The sequence below is a fragment of the Patagioenas fasciata genome, chromosome 18 (genome assembly GCF_037038585.1).
Source record: "Patagioenas fasciata isolate bPatFas1 chromosome 18, bPatFas1.hap1, whole genome shotgun sequence".
NCBI classification, from domain to species: Eukaryota; Metazoa; Chordata; class Aves; order Columbiformes; family Columbidae; genus Patagioenas; species Patagioenas fasciata.
The window spans coordinates 9046835-9063881 of record NC_092537.1 but is presented as its reverse complement, the minus strand read 5'-3'; the positions used below and the strand labels follow the sequence as shown (position 1 = coordinate 9063881).

Below are 17047 nucleotides of genomic sequence, written 5' to 3'. Positions count from 1 at the left end.
TGGCCCGCAGGGGGCGGGGCGCAGGAGGGGCGGAGATGAGTTGATTGGCTGAGGGAGCGGCTAGATCCGCCCCCCGGCGCCGCGGCTCGAACCGACAGAGCAGCGGCTGATTCGGGAGCCCCGGGGTGAGGGAGGGCGGTGATCGTGGTGTGGATAAAGCAGAATTTGGGGTCTCCAGCATCATCTAGTGCTGTAAAAACACAAGGAAAAGGACACTTGAGGACATAATGTTTGCTAATGGGGACATTTTAGCCGGGCCTGTTGTGACAGGACAAGGGGTGATGGTTTTAAAGTAAAGGAGGGAGATTCAGGCTGGACGTGAGGAAGAAATTGTTGCCCTGAGGGTGGTGAGAGCCTGGCCCAGGTTGGCCAGAGAGGTGGTGGATGAACCATCCCTGGAGACATCCCAGGCCAGGCTGGATGGGGCTCTGAGCATCCTGAGCTGGTGAAGATGTCCCTGCTCATGGCAGGGGGGGCACTGGGGGAGCTGGGAAGGTCCCTTCAGCCCAAACCATTCTGAGATTCTGTGATCTCTTCCCACCCTGGCTGAGCCAGACCCCAGATTCACACGGGAGCACCCTGGCTCCCACAGGCTCTGGCTGAGGGACCCCGTGTTGTCCATCCCCCCAGGGTTCCCACTCAAGAATGTTAATCAGACTCGGCTTTATCCCTAAACAAGATTTAATGACAAAATAGTCAGTTGAACTGCCAGACTAAAGAGAAGGGTTCAGAGGTCTGTCTGCTGTACAGACACAAAAGAGAGCCGCAAGACAAGATAATGCAATTCTGGATTATACCTGTCATCCACATTTCCCTCGGTTCCTTTAGTGTCTCAGTTAGATTAGGACATCAGCGACCCAACCCTCCCACCCGATGGGCACGTTCCCCCAGAGCTTACAGCTGCACGCCCCCCGTGATGGCTGCAGGACAGAAAGAGACGGGATGAAGTCCACATACCCACTCCCCGTTCCCCCCACGGCTTCAGGGATTTGCCAGCTGGGAGTCGGGCACTGGGACATCACGATGTTGGGGGCATCTCAGTCATTTCCTCCTCCCCGAAGTATTTGGAGTTACCTATTCTTTTGATGTGCGCTGGCTTTTTGAAGAGCCACACCTTCTGCAGCACTGTATTTTCTGAAATCCCCGTCTGTACGCACACCCGGCGAGATCTGTCACCGTCTGTGTCGGGAGTAACGTGCACAGACCAAACACAACACAACAACACGGGAAAGCTGAATTTAGTGTTTTCCCAAGAGCCAGTGGGGATCCTGCACACTCTGTGGAAGCACCTTATTCAATATTCCTCCAACAGGCACCTAACCCTGCAGCTTCAATACCTGTGTTCACCTTTTCTACCCTGTTTTTATGAACAGATGCATAAATTTTCATCATGAATCACCCTGCTTTCAAAGCACTGTTGCTTTAAGGACAGAGCCAGGTTTTGTTGGAACTTTTAACATTTTTTCCACCAAATAAAAGGTGAGTCTTTTATCTACCAAGGGCCTTAATTTCCTTGTGTGTCAGAGGCCATAGCATGATGCTGATTTCTGCATACATCAGCTTTACATCAGTTCACGAAAAGCGCTGTGCAAGAGTGAATTGTTCCCATCACACCGGCTGTGGTGTGAGCATCTTGTAAAATCATCCCAATCTACAAACTAGGTTTACAAACTAATCTAACCAGGCAGATCCAAGAGGGGAAATAAGACCCTGAGCAGTGTACGACTGCTCCAAAAGCTGCTCAGTGGGTTAACACAGAGCCAAGAAAAGACCCCTTAGTACCAGCGCCACCCGTCCCCATCCTTCTGGGACCAGATATGTGCAAAGCAGATTTTGGGATGACACAGGGAGATCTTTGTGCTTCGGCTACGGACTGAAGTAGTGAACAAATCCCAAGTGTTTCCCTGCTGTGAGATCAAACAGGTGGCACTGCTGGGCTCTCTGTGGTATGAAGGGGGACACAAACCAGGAGGAGATGCAGCAATTGCTCCTCAGGTGACACGGGCTGGCTCTCCTGGACACAGATTTACCTCTTTATTTGGTGTTTGGTATAATTCAGAACAGAAAACCTGCTGCTTCCAGGCAGAAGCTGCTCCATTGCACCATGAGGGAAGAGGAAAGCTCTTCAGACAGATTAATTCTCCTTGTTCCTTATATCCACCAACACCAGCCAGGATAACATCAACAAAACGTCTCAGAAAGTTTGGTTTAAGCCCTTAATATATGTCAGCTGTAGCTTGTAAAAGTTGGATTGGCTTTTTAAGAAAAATAGCCCCAAGATAGGTTTTACTGTAATTCCATCTCCAACAGTTGGACGTCAGTTTCTTCCCTAGGAATGGGCAATGGGTAAGTGCTCAGAAACAGCATCCAAGCAAAGGATGGGCCGGAGGAGAGCTGAGCCTGCTTAGGCTGAGCTCTACCTGGAGTAGAGCATGGGGGGGGGCAGGTTTTGACAAGTGTTGTGCCCCACTGATGAGGGCAACAGAGCAACCGGGGCTCCATCATGAAGAAACTGGAGTTGGAAAGAAATGGACACAAACAGAAATGCAAGTCTGGGTTTGCTCCGTGCTGCTGCTGCAGAGCCCTTGAATCCTAACAGTAGCTGTCTTGCTAGCTGATTAATCAATAAACTAATTGAGCTGCATCGGTACAGCCTCTGGATCCCATTCCTTGATTGATTTATTACACGGATGGCACTGGGAAGGCGCAGCTCCTGACAAGGGGTGATGGTGGCACTTAGTGGAGAACCACGGAGGGTGCCCAGCTCTGCAAAATGCACCTGTTAAAACACGGTAGAACGCAGAGAACCCAGCACAACTTCAAGCCAGCACAATCAAAGCCCCCAGTGAGGACAGACCAGGGTCAGGTCTGCGGGGTCTCCTCACCAGCACCCACCCTGGATAACCACGTGCGCCACGGTTCCAGTCACACTTTCCACAACCTTCTCAGAGTCTTACACAAGTGCTGATCCTACCAGGCGGACCTGATGCTGAGTTTCACCTTGTTGCTTTATCTCTTCCCAACTAGAAAATCTGTAGGTGCTTTTATCAAATGTTATTTTCCTGCCACTGGACAGGCCAGTTCGGAAATGCTCAACATCTTCTTTCTTTTTTTCTGAGGTATGAGACTTGTATGTCAGTGACAGAGCACATGCAGCTCTTGGAAGATCTGCAGGAGCCAGTCCTGCTGGGGCGAGAAACAGGAGCAGGTACCCAAAATCAAGCCAGGGTGCTCTTGGTCCCAATCCAGGCTGGATCCTGCTTTCCTGACATGGTCACTGTTCTGTTCGGAGAAGAGTCATTTATCATTCCACGATGTTAATCAAGCGCATATTGATGGGAAAATAAGGCACTCTGAAGCACACAATGAGCTGGCCAGAGAGGTGACCAGCCAAGATCACCTCCTTTTTGGGAACAACCAGCACCAAGTACACTGAGATGTAGGACCTTGGTTTGGGGTTTCTGCACACTATTGTGTGTCCTCTTCCAAACATATGTATCTATAATGGGGGGTTTTTGTCCTTATTGGTCTCTTGCAGTGCTCCAAGACGTTCCTCAGTCACAGGTCCATGTCCCTAGCCGTTTCAGTGTCCCAGGAAGGGAGACCCTGTGTATTTTTATTCTACTTCTTCCATCCTAACACGTCCTCAGTGCTGCCCCCTCTCTCCCTCTTCGCCACATCTGTCCTTTGCTGTTGTGGGCTGGTGAAATGCAGCTATTGGGGAGCTGAGGGTTGGACTAGATGACCTTCGAAGGTCCCTTCCAACCCAAACTATTCTATAATTCTATGATGTATAAACCTTGCACGTCTGTTCGCAGCCTCCTCTCCTCGGGTACCGCAGCAGCTCCATCACTGCACACATCTGCCGGACTCATATTAATGTCACAACAGTGAGGTAAGAGCTGGGGAAAAGCGCCCATTTGGGATTTTGCCCTGAAAAACGCATGCGTTGGTATTGACCCACAGAGGCACAGCTTGTGGGGAGGGTTCTGTGGGGCAGGACGGCTGGACCAGTCACCATCCCAGCTGCAAAGAGCCAGTTGGTGGGGCTGGGAAAAGGAGTGGGGTGACCGCGGGTGGCATCACTGTGACTCAAACCAGGTCAACCACGGGCACAAAAAGTGCCCAGGGCCTCATGCAATCCCCAAGTGCCACATACCGCCCTCAGCTGTGGCTTCGTGACCCCACCAGCGCCCAGGGACACCCCAGGGACACCCCAGGGATGTCGGTGCCTCTTGCAGCATTTCAGGGCCGACTTCTCCCACCAGGGCAGCACCACTGTACAGATGTAAGAGGAGATCTTGTTTCTCTCAACCTGAAACCATTTCCTTTCCCCCACTGCTCTCCCTCCCCTTACCCCTAATTCCTCCCTGGGGTTTTAATATCTATTTCTCCAAGTGCCACGGGCCAAATTTACTGCTCACATAACTCCACCGACTTCAATGGAGAAGAGCGTTTAGGGTGCTCCAAGGAGGCGTAAGTAGGAGTGATGTGATGGAACTGAGTAAAGGAAAATATAGTCTGACTGTCAAGAAGAGTTTCCTACCAGCGAAATCTATAGACTGTGGAAGTTTCCCATGGGGACAAGCAGAAACCAAGTTGCTGAAGTCATTTTAAAACAGCACAAGAGAATAGGAAATCAGGCCGGTGACTGGCCGAAAGGAAAGGCGAGATGACATAATGCTACTTCTCCTTCTCTAGTTTCTGTGGCTGCGTTGCTTTGTCCATGGAATTATTTTCACACAACTGGGTTTCTCCTTGTTCTTTTGAGCAATGCGACAGCCCTTGCTGCTCCTGAAGAGGTTTGATTCCTCCACTAAGTCTGTCCTGGATTACAGCAACAGCCACTGCAGCGCCCATTAGTCCTCCTGTTATTCCTGCTGCTTGCAAACATTTTTTGGGGTCTTTTCAAGCTTCTTCCCTATTTACCTGAGTCTTGAGCTGCAGTTCTGTACTGATGGAGCTGTACAAAACGAGCCAGGCTAATTTGGGAAGGACGGCAGGGCCATGGCAGAGGTGTGCCAGGTACAGCAGCTGTCGGACACGGATCTGTAACCGCTTGGCACACAGGAGAGAGCCCAGGGGTGGAAATCTTCCTGTCTTCAGGGATTCTTCAGACAGATTCCCAGTAGATCACTGAGGGAGAAGCCATACAGACAATTAGCACACGGTGAAACGCTGCTTTCCCTGGTGACTCCTGGATTTGATAACTACAACCCGCCTGCTTGGGGCTCAGTGTATCACGCCAGGTCTGCACATGCCCGGCTACCGCCCGGTGGCTTTTGCAATCTCTTGCCCACGGAACTTCCCAATGTATTTAGGAACGACCCAGCATTCGCTCACCGTCTCAACATCGGCAAGGTGAAGCTCTACTGCCAGAGCCTCCTACCTCGCACAATTCCCAGATAATTACAGATTAGAACCGGCTAATTTTTATTTTTGTAAAGCTGTCAGGGATCTATGTTTGTTATTATTGTCTCCTAGGTTGCCAGTTGCATAAATACATATGTAAAACCCCCTTTGATCTCTAAGTATAATGACACAGATTTATCAAATGTTTGCCTTTTTCTGTCTCTTTGAAAAGGCTGATTTATGGAGTGCAGTCCCTACCTCCCTTCCTCTCTTGAAATATGAAGTGTTTGTGAGCAGCCAAGGTAATATTTAATATCCTGCCAAGAATCCTTTGCACTTCCTAACAAATGAACTACAACCTAACCAAATGGCTCACATCTGTTTAGCCTCTTCTCCTTTTTAACTAAACAAATTAGCATTAGAATACCTGGGAGGCACACAAAGTCCCTTTCTAGATGACAGAACACAGACAATTATTAGCAAGGGGAGTAACTGTACTGAAAGGAGCCGGCATGGACCCAGCAGATGTTTTCACATCTCCTGGAGTGTCCATGAATGACCCGCAGCGCCGCGGACGCGCTGCCACGGCCTTTTGAAGCGGGCGAGGACTCCATTCACAGTCCCTTCTGAATGAAATTAAAGGCGGCGGCCCCGGCCGGTTAAATGTTTCATTTAAACCGCTTCCAGATACATTTTGCTGGTTTTTCCCCCCCACAAAATAAAGAGCATCGCCCCACTCCTCCCCGTGCACACCAGTTCAGAAGTTGTGTCCTGCTCAGCAGGCACCGGCCAGCTCTGCTTTTATTTCTGTTTTCTCCAGTGGCTTCTCATCCCAAGAGCACCAAACTGCCCAGCTTCGCTGTCCTCTCTCTGTGAAACAAGGTAAAATGGGTTATTTGGGTTTTAGGAGAATCGCTGGGTGCAAATGAACATCCACAAAGTATATTTTGCATTAATGCTTCTACAGTCTACACACAGGCAATTAAAAATTCACACCCCTCCAAGCACGTGGGGCCTTTCAAGCCTCCCTGTTGCCACTGGAGTCTCAAACACCTTTTAACCTGTGGGTGAGGAGTGGGTTTTGGGGCTGGGGTGGGATGGGATGGGGTGAGATGGGCTCTGTGAGTGCTTGTTTAATTGGATTCGCCGCTGGAGGAGGGAGCCAAATGAAACCCACGTTTTATTAGGGCTAACACTTCGCTTTCGTTGTAAATGTTTTGAAGAAGAAAATGCTCTAAAGCCTCGCAGAGATACTGCTATTAATATATCATCCAAACAACAAGCGATTAAAACTAGCAACAGCTACTATGAAAAAGTGGCTTTGTAGCCCTGGACCGCATGGGACGCAGCAGGGAAAATCATTATCAACACAGCAGCGGGGTGCAATTATAAATAAAAACAGCTCTCTAAAGGCTACAAAAGCAGCAATAATCAGTCTGGTCTGCAGTTTAGTAAGGGCTAGAGACATTTTTGGAAGGTGCTATTTATTACCAGAGCCAGGGACATCACCGGATTGAGGGGTGCAACTTCAGGATAAGTCAACAGAGGGAGTTCAGTGCCATTGCGGCCGGGCGAGACTCAGCCTGCGCATTCCTGTGATCACTGCGTGTCTGCCTGTCCGTCCATCCAGCATGGCCTTCCTGCAGTCCCCATGATAAGCGAAGCACACAAAGGGCTGGTGGTGCTGGAGGAGGCTCCTTAGCTCCAAGGTGCAGTCACACTGTGCCTTTGGTGATGGCTCTAAGGACAGAGAGCCCAGCGAGGCTGAGCCCTGCAGGTACTTTGCACAGTTGTGCTTCTTCCAGCTCCTCATCTTGCTCACGGGCAGCTTGTGGATGTCCCCATGGAGCCGTCCTTGCAGAAACCCAGTGAGCTGCTCCCAAACAGAGCCCAGGCTGCAGCGCAAACGCTGTTGCAGGTGCCGGGTGACTCGTGGGGACCAGCCCGGAGCAGGAGCAGAGGACAGACCCCTTCCAACCCCAACATGGAACCATTTGTCATCTATTGGTAAGTCCCAGAGGCAGTGCCTGGGCTGGCCGAGGTCCCTGGGGCTCCCACAGTGGGTGTGTGGACCTGCACCCCACGCGGTGCCATGAGCGAGGGACACAGGGACGAGCCACCACAATGGCCGCCGGCAGATGGTTCTGCTGCGTTCTTCCCACTGCTCATTTCTGAAGCGAGGAGGGTTCATCAGCCTCAGCCACAACATATCACCTTGTTCCCATCAAAAACCAAGTGCACACGGCAAGCCAACAGTGTCAGGGGAGAAAAGATCTAAATAATATTCCTCTCTCTGCTGCTGGGCAACTACGTGGCCCCCGGCACCCCGCTTCTCCTCGGCGTGCCTCAGTTTCCCTTCTTGCTGGCCGGGAGCGGTTGGGCGCAGGGCCGGCCGAGGGGCAGCGTGTGGGTCACCCAGCCCTTGGGCCGCTCTGCGCTGCGAGGATCGGTCCAAACCTCCGAGTTCCGCTGATAAACTCAGGCTGTTCCCTCCCCCGGTTTGGACGCCGTCCAGCAGCTCCCCTGGAAGCACAGCGGAAATGCCTTAATCACCTCGTTTGCATCTCCGTTTCAAGTTTAATTTGATACAGTGACTCCTCTCCCCAGCCTTTCTTGGCAGCACAAATCTTGATCTTCCTCATTGCTCAGGAAACAAAAGACGAGACCCTATGCCAGCCACTTGTCAGTGGATGAGCATCGATTGCTGAGCTGCCGTCTGCATCGGGCAGCTCGTTCCTGTTGGTCTGGACAAGAATTTCGGTGGCAGTGCCCAACCTGCCTGCTGGGAGCTCTGACCCCCCGGCACCACGGTCTGGTGTCCCTTCCCACCCGCAGGGACATCCCCTTGGTGCTTTTAGGAGGAGGAAGATGGGCAAGATGTCCCCACTGGTCCCAGTTAGGGACGGTTTGGTCAGTCTGGGAGATCAGAGCCCGTCTGCTTCCAGGCGCTCGGGGCAATTCCACAAGTGTGTGTGTTTGTTTGAGGAAAAGATGGTCTGGCTACAGCTGCTGTTTGGATGCAAACATGCAACGTATAGCACGTATTTCATGAAAAAAAAAGAATCAAAGGAAAGCTGTAGGTACAATAGAAAGTGTTAAAAAGTGGAGCAGGGGACAGAAAGGATCTTTTCATGTGTCTCAGACAGAAAAATCAGTGGAAAAAAAACCTCAACCACCAAACACTTCTGAGACGTGAAAACCTCCCACAGGTACCGCACTCTGACTCGCTCGACGGGCGGGACTGAAGCAGGGGCTCCCAGAGAAATGGTAATACAGTGTGAATTCAGAACAACTTCTCCAGCCCTAGCAGGGATGGCCAGGCATCGTCCTTTCTAAGCACCTCTTCTTAGTCCTCGTGCTCCCCTAAAGCACAAGGACCAGCAGCAGCTCCCCGGTGCGGTCTGTACCTGCTGGATTCAGAGCATCCCTGCGGAGCCGTGAGCAGACGTTCAAACAAGCATTTGGGAGCAGTGACCTTGCAGGGGCTCCAGGAAACATGCGGTGCCTTCCCAGAACGGATAAATGCACCAACCTGAACCCGCGCGAACCCGCTGCCAAGTCATCAGTTCTTGCTGCAAGGCCCAGAGGTGCCAGAACTGGTTTTAGGAGCGGTAGGAAAAACGTCTCCGCATTGTGGGAAAACAGCTTGTTTTGCCAGCCTTGTTCTGTGAAACAGTTGAACTGTGCCTTTTTGAAAGGCTGGAAACTAAACCCCAGCCCGAGGCGCTGACCCAGGCTGGAAAATCTTCAGCGCAAACAGTTAAAGTCTGGAAGCAGAAAAGCAGAGGTGACGGAAAGTGTATGAGGCAGAGCTGTTCCTGCCAGCTCTTCTGAGCACACGTACCTCTGGTGTCGGTCCCAATGGCTTTGGGACACTGCACACATGGTGCTTCGCAGACCTTTTCTTCGGGTCAGGGAGAATTTGACGGCTCTGGGTCTGACAACAGCCTTTCGGAGGCATGGGCATCCTTGTGACATGGCAGTCCAGACCAAACCAAGCTCTAACAGAGCACAGTCACTCTTGCCTTTGAGAAATACTCCGTGTTCAGTCAACAGAAGGGTTTGGAAGGCACCTCCAAACTTGCTAAACTTTATGTTGAAGCCCTAAAGGCCTGTAGTATTTTTATTTCAGAGACACTAAAAACCATCCATGGGTATCACCCGGGAAGTCCCAGTCTGAGGGACCCTCACAGGAGGGTCCTCACCGACATTTCTGACCTCGCAGCTCCGTCGTCATCTTTGACTCCAGATTAACACCACGCTGTTTGGGAGATGACAAACATTGGAACCTTGTCTTTGGCACGGCCAAGTGCTGGACACACATGGCCAGGGGACAAGCCCTGCCCCACATTTCTCCCCATTTCTTCTCCATGACTGGGAGAAGAAACAGCAGCACCAAGAGGCAGAGAACCGACCTGAGGCCACGCTGCCCGCGCCATCCTGCATCCCCGGAGCCCTCACCGGGGCCGGCTCTTTGCCTGGTTAATTCATACCACGACTAGAAATGCCATCGGGAACAGACTGAAACGGAGCTTCTAGTATTACCACCTCCAGCAGAGTTGCTTGGTAGGAAAACAGTGCTGATATTTCTGTTTTCAAAAGCAGAGTGTTCTGCAGACAGCCTGTATTTCCAAAGGAAGGGGAATATCTAATCACCTCTGGAGAGCAACCAGGACAACATGCTTTCTATCTGTAATGATAATGATTTCTAATAGTATCACTCTGTTTCCATTCCTGCTCTCGTGGGATTGTCAGAACTGAAAAGGACGTGTGTGTTTTGTGTAAGTCTTGAAACGCCGTGGCTGGGCTGAGTGGGAAACGCTGCTGGAGCCAGGAGAGTGTGAATGTGTTACTCTGCTGGGGCAGATTATATCAGAGATTGATACAGGAAGCAAGAAAAAGAAACCAAACAGTGGGGGAAAGGAGAAGGGAAAGAGCTGTGTGAGCAGGGATTGGGTTTCCACATTGATGCTGGAGCTGCCCGCTGTGCCGGGACGCCGGCCGTGCCAAGGTACCATGAGTGGGTTCACGTGGGACTTGGGGGCTCCTTGGCAACACAAGAGCTTGGGGTGATGAACGGTCACACAGCTCAGCTCCCCACGCTGTCCTGTGAGACAAGGCTTGGGCTGAGATTAAGTGATTTGCTGAAGATCAGAGCAAAGAAGACACATGAGGTGGAATCTAATAATCAGCCATTGCCCTCTTTACAGAGCATACAGAGTAAGAGGTACGGGACTGATAAAAACACAGAATCACAGACTGGTTTGGGTTGGAGGGACCTTCCCAGCTCCCCCAGTGCCACCCCTGCCATGAGCAGGGACATCTTCACCAGCTCAGGTTGCTCAGAGCCCCATCCAGCCTGGCCTGGGGTGTCTCCAGGGATGGTTCAGCCACCACCTCTCTGGCCAACCTGGGCCAGGCTCTCACCACTCTCAGGGTCAACAATTTCTTCCTCATGTCTGGCCTGAATCTCCCTCCTTTAGTTTAAAACCATCACCCCTTGTCCTATTGCAACAGGCCCTGCTAAAAAGTCTGTCCCCATCTTTCTTATCAGCCCCTTTTAAGCACTGAAAGGCCACACTAAGGTCTCCCCGGAGCTTCTCTTCTCCAGCTGAACCCCCCAACTCTCTCAGCCTGTCCTCCCAGCAGAACTGTTCCAGTCTCGGATCATTTCTGTGGCTCCTCTGGCCCCGCTCCAACAAACATGAGCTGTTTGATTGTCCAACAAAGCAAAATATCATCGTCTCTATTTTACAGATGGAGATCTGGAAAGAATGAAGGTCCCTTGAGCCTTAGGGCTACTGTCTCATCCACAAAACCACACAAAAGGTTTAAAGTTCAAATAGACTAAACCCAGCTTCATCCTCCTGAGTCACTAGCCCTGTTCCCTCATTGAGGTTCAGTACAAGCTTCTGGAGGTCCCACCTGGATGGGACCCCCTCAGCTACCAGCAGACCCAGGGGTAGGAGGGACACGGCACGTTGCTGCCATTTTTGTCACTACCACATAAAGAGCACATATTCTCCAGAGGGTCAATTCATGGGGAGGTGTTGAATAACCAGGATATCGGGATTACAAACAACCTCTATTCAAATTCTCCAAATGGGACAAGGAAAAAAAAACACCACCCCAATTCTATGCAGGAATCGCTGTTTCAGACTCAGGGGGTTGTGCAAAGCCTGGGTCACAGGGACCACAACCACCACTGGATGAGGGCAGACAGCTCCATATTGTTTTCATTTCTATAGTGGCACCAGAAATATTGAAAAGGACATCTGAGAGTGCCGACTGGACTATCTGTCCACAGCCAAGATTCCATTCTGGCAACGTTTGTATTATCAAAGCACACGCAACAGTAAAAATTCCTAAAGGCATTCAAATGACAGTAGATGACTTCATCCACACCTGACACATGGCTGCTTTGTAGCAAAGCAGAGAACACCTTTTAGGTGAAAAAAGAACTTTTTTTAAAAAAAAAAATAGAAAAATATATATATATATATATATTTTAGGTATTTCTTACCTTTAAATCCCAGATCCACTCATTGTAAAACCATGCTCTGTCTCCAGGCCAGACGGACTGGGTGTGGAGATGCTGCTGCAACTCGGTGACCTGCATTTTGCAGACACTCAGTGATGATTATAAAGCTCCTGTCTAGCCCTAAAACCCGTGAATGTTACACATTTTGGCCCAAGAAGTGAAGATGACTGCTCTTCAAAACACAACCACAGGCATGTCTTTGGGACCTTTAATCAAGCCGGACTTTGCCAGGACAGCAGCCCGTACTTGCAGGACATTCTGCAGCCTGGATCTATAATGACTTGGGAGAAAACCACAACTCTCCTGCTTCAGCACCATTTTCTGCCTCTGGGAGCAAAGCCCATGGTTTTTGTGAGCCCTCTGCCCTTTTCAGGTTCATCTGCCAGCTAAAGGTTGACCAAATTCTTTGGTTTTGCACAAACCCTTTCCACTCCCATGTACCTTGGTTTCAGTGTGCTTTTTGCTCAATAAACGGGTATTTCACAAGCCGTCCCTGCTCTTGCAGTGATCAAGAAAAATACTGTTGCTATGAGAATTGCCACAAAACTATCAAATACCTTTGCAATTAACTGAACCGTACCAGAGTTTCAACTACAGAGGAATTGTTTAAAACAGATTTTGAGCATTCATCTCTTTTATTTTTTGTACAGTACGTACTTTATTGCAGAGAAGACCGGATGCACTTTTAAAACAAACTCAGGAGTTGCAGAGTTTCCAGACGTTTCTACAAAGCGTCGCCCACAGTAACTCGAGCACAACGGAGACCGTCAGACAAACAGTAAGAGGGAACTCAATCCTATCATCTGCATCACTTGAGAGAGTCAGAAAATCTTGCACCCGATTATTTAAGAGCCATGTAAAACAGGTGGCTCTGCTCCTGCGAGCACCTCCGCCAGCAGTTAACCGTGTCACTCCTGATTTACGCCACTGTAACCGAGACCAGAAGTGGGGCTTGTATCATGAAAGCGGGCAGCGCGGATTGTATGTCAGCGTGATACGCACGCGGTGGCAGATTTGTGACATTTCCTGAAGGGTTTTATTCGGGATCAGAGCAGTGTCTCCCATTTCAGGTGTTACTGGATCTTGGGATCGATGCACAACTGTGCTGCCCGGTCCCTCTCCACATGGGAAAGAAATCTCGGCGTGAGAATGCATCGAGTTGTAACAGGTATTAACTACCACACTAAACCACAGCACAGACTTTGTCTGCCGCGGGTGCTGCTGTGTCTGGTTGTTGGGAAGGATCCGGCGGGTCACAGCCCCACACTGGGACCCCAAGCACATTAAACTGTGGCTAGAAATGTTCTTCAGCGCATCAGTTGACAAAGATAATGCATTTTCCTAGTGAAAACATACACAATAATTGCTTTTGAGAGACACTGGCTGCATCAGCAACTTGAACATTATTATATTAGATACAAATCCTCAACTTTTTTTCTGAAAAATGTGTTTGCTTACCAGTTACATACCCCCAAAGTGAAGCCTTCCCTCTGAGCAACCACCGTGCGATATTAAATACAGTTCAAACTCCTGATGCAAGCCCAGAGCTCGCCCGAGGACACTGAGACTGAATGGGCTGGCACAAGACACATTAGCACAGAAAAGCCTTAAAACGACCAGACTCTGAGTCTGGTTCTCACCTCCTACACCTTTTCAAAGCTTCACCAACATAAACAGTAATGGCATTTTTTACCAGCTGAAGATATGACACACAAGGGTCAAACTCTAATGATGTAAAACCCCCGAGGAGTCAGAAATTCCCCATGATGGATGTTCAGCAGAACGGCTCAGAGTGTGTTCAAGGTATACGCTACAAAAGAGCTGTTCATCTGGACATTGTTTAAGTGCTGATGTGTAATGTGCTGAAAGACAGTTTGCTTTCCTCCTTTAGCATTGTGCCAGCTGTATGAAAGCTAAAAATCTACTGGGGTGAATGGGAACCTTGGGAAAAGTAACCGATTGAAAAAAGCCTTAGAAACAGAAGATTTCTGTGTCATATCAGAGTAGGGATGGCAAGGATCGAGCCAAGAGTTCACCCGACCCACCATGTGCCTCACAGCTTAATTGGGAAAGGATACTTGGGGAGCAGGGGTGATAAATCATTCATTTGTCGCTTCCTGACGGCTTCGCCAAGGCTGCCAGTGCTGGCGGTCAGTACGTGTGCGCTTGTGACTTGCTAAATGAAAACCTACCCACGAAGTGAGAGACCACAACTCAGGGAGGCTTTGGAAGGCCCCCCAAAGTGATGTGCTTCTGACACAGGCTAAATCCGTGATGAGTGAGCAAACCTGAAGCCCGTGAATGCTTTAAACTCTCACGTCTAGTCCCTTGCAGAAGAAAATAGAAAATTATCGCATGAAGTGGTCGCTAGGCACAAATGATTCTTCTTCAAACAGATTCTCACAGGTTTCCCCCTTGTAATTACTAAAATATACTACCTGATGCGTCGCGAGGACAAGTAATTGACATCTAAGGCAATCCAATTTCCACAGCCCTCCCATGATTTCCACCAAGCAGATCACCTTTGTCTTCCTTCTCTAGGAATGACTTCTTGCAGGTGAACATGACGAGCAGCAGCATCGGCAAATGCCACAGGCTGCAGAAGAAAAGCTTCCTGGAGCTGCTGCGATCGGCATCCCTGTAGAACCGAAAGGCGAGGTAGGAGATGTACAGGTTAAGAGGGAGCGAAATGATGGGGAAAGTCCACGTGGTGACATCGAGAACAGGAGCCGCCGTTGAGAGTCCGATTAAGGCCAAGCAGTGACGCAGAGCCACCCGCCGGCACAGCCCCGGGTGGGTGACGGACATCATGCAGTATCCTCCTCGCGAGTAATCTTCCCGCAGACCCCAGCTCAGGGCGTTGAAGTGGGGGAACTGCCAGGAATAGAGGATTCCCCCCAACAGTAACGCACCTGCAGCGGGAGAGAGAGGAGGAAACAGGCGTTAGGACATCGCAAGGTGTGCTATGTAAAGAACTCTGTGGATCCGGGCTGGATTTGCAAAAGAACAGCGCTATGAACCTGTTACACGGCGCTGTGCAGAAGACAAGGCACGCTCGGTAAGATAAGGCATGTTCTGTAAGATAACACACAGCCTGTAAGATAAGGCCCTGCTCTGTTTTTAACGGCATTTACATGGGGTTGCTCATTGTGGTGCGTCTGGTTTTGGAGCACTTAATTTGAAAAGCATTTCAACAAGTCACTTCCTCCTAATGAATCATCACTAATTGGTTTCTGCCCCAATTCGGTCTCTACCTGAGGGAAGGCAGATGAAAATGAAGCAATGTTGGGCAAGAGGCTGTTTTCCTGGGAGCCTCTGGCTCCCACTTTTGGTTGCAGAAGCAGAGCCCTGCTCAGCGACAGCAGCAAAGGAAGATTATAGAATCATAGAATCACAGGATGGCTTGGGTTGAAGGGACCTTCCCAGCTGCCCCAGTGCCACCCCTGCCATGAGCAGGGACATCTTCACCAGCTCAGGTTGCTCAGAGCCCCGTCCAGCCTGGCCTGGGATGTCTCCAGGGATGGGGCATTTCCAGGGATGGGGATCAGCTGCTTATTCCTGAGAACTGGGACTGTACCAGCACCCTGGTCGCCTGGAGCTCTGTGTTTGTGACAGAGGATGAGAACTTTTCATTCCTTCAAGCCAATCGAAGTAACTTCTAAGTGGCTTGATCAAGTAACTCTGTTCACACCCATCAGCTACTTTTACATTTCAAAAGGAGCTATGGAAGCAGCATATTTTTCACAGCTCTCCTGGGGACATGGCACAGGGCCTATTGAGCCAGAAGCAGCTTATGTGCTGATTTCAGAGAGCTTCGAGGAGGCCCTCACACTAAACTCCCTTCACTAATTTTGTCTGAAGACCAAAAATCCCCCAAGGCTGTTGCACATGATGAGCATTCCTGGATTTTCCTTTTGTTTCCCCCGCTCCCAAACACTCCACTTCGGCATTAACACTTTCTTTGCATCTCCCTCTTTCCACGAGCTCATTCTCTATGGAAACTGCCTCTCCATTGGAGCTGTGAGTCTATAATTTTCTTAAAGACTTGATAGAAACAGCAACACTTATCTGCACACGGGTTACTGTATTTAAATTCTTCTTCCCCAGTGACTGCTTGGGCTCTAACAAAAACAAGTCAGTGTCTCCTCTGAGCTGCTTCATGGTTCATGTCTTCTCTCCATCTGTTCTGGATGCACATTCCTCAGGGCTGTGCATATCTAGTTCTTGTCTGAAACAGCACGTCTTACACTGGTGTTGTCATGCAAATAATATTAAAGTTTGCAAAAGAGCCTTTTTTTCCCCCTGCCTTATCAATCAGTGAAGGAACAGCCCATCAGACTTAATGGGGGTTTGCAGTTGCTTATAAGATCCAGTACTGGTATAAAAGACCCATCTCAGTGCTTTTTAAAATGAGCAACACTCCATTAGGTGAGTACAGGCCTCTAAAAGTTGATTACTTCAAGGATGGAGATAGATGCTCATATATGGGCCATGCAGCAGCTTTCAGAACAACTTTGTCTTCTATGATTTACAGGTGAATTCCTGGGCAATGGCCCCAAATGCTTGCAAATCCCACCATTCGATCCTCCCAAAGTCCACTTCCAGGGTGTGGATGCCTCGCACCTTCTCTAAATTGGAATCTTTGGAGACAGTTGAAAACGGTGCACCCCAAAATTACCATTAATTTCAGAAAATTGTGGCAACAAAAGTAATTTTGGCCTTAACAAAATAACACTTGATTCAGTTCTGCTGAAACCTAAGGGAGTAGCTGTACTGAAATAAATTGAAATAAAACTTAATCAAGGAGCAGTACTCCCTGCACCAGCAGAAACAATGGGGAAAATGTTCTTGTAATAAGTCATTCTTTGGCTTTTTCAGCTCTTGTAAAACATATTACCGGAGGCAAGATCCAGAATGTGATAAAGGGGAGATAGGAATATTTTTCAAGGTTCACATCTGACGTGCTTCAGAGACATTAGCTTGTCGTTTTTCAGAACCTGGGGAAAGGTAAGCTACAATTATCCATCATCTCAGGAGGTGTAAGTAGCTGGAGCCAGGATCCACGGCAGAGATGTCCCTGTGTCCCACGGACCCGTCAGCTTTTCACAGAATCCTAGAATGTCAGGGGTTGGAAGGGACCTGGAAAGCTCATCC

At 49.5% G+C, this 17047-nt stretch overlaps 1 protein-coding gene across 3 annotated transcripts in view; it reads right to left on the bottom strand.

The window, feature by feature from the left end:
* Window positions 1–12509: 12509 nt before the first annotated feature.
* The window catches only part of COX10 (cytochrome c oxidase assembly factor heme A:farnesyltransferase COX10), a 106030-nt gene continuing 101492 nt past the window's right edge, over window positions 12510–17047 (bottom strand). For 2 of the 3 annotated variants that reach the window (XM_065852601.2, XM_065852603.2), the window contains exon 7: window positions 12510–14805. In XM_065852601.2, coding sequence (XP_065708673.1) covers window positions 14363–14805 — 443 coding nt within the window. In that variant the 3' untranslated portion in view covers window positions 12510–14362. The remainder of the gene's footprint in view (window positions 14806–17047) is intronic. The other variant, XM_071816458.1, reaches the window with a different exon arrangement.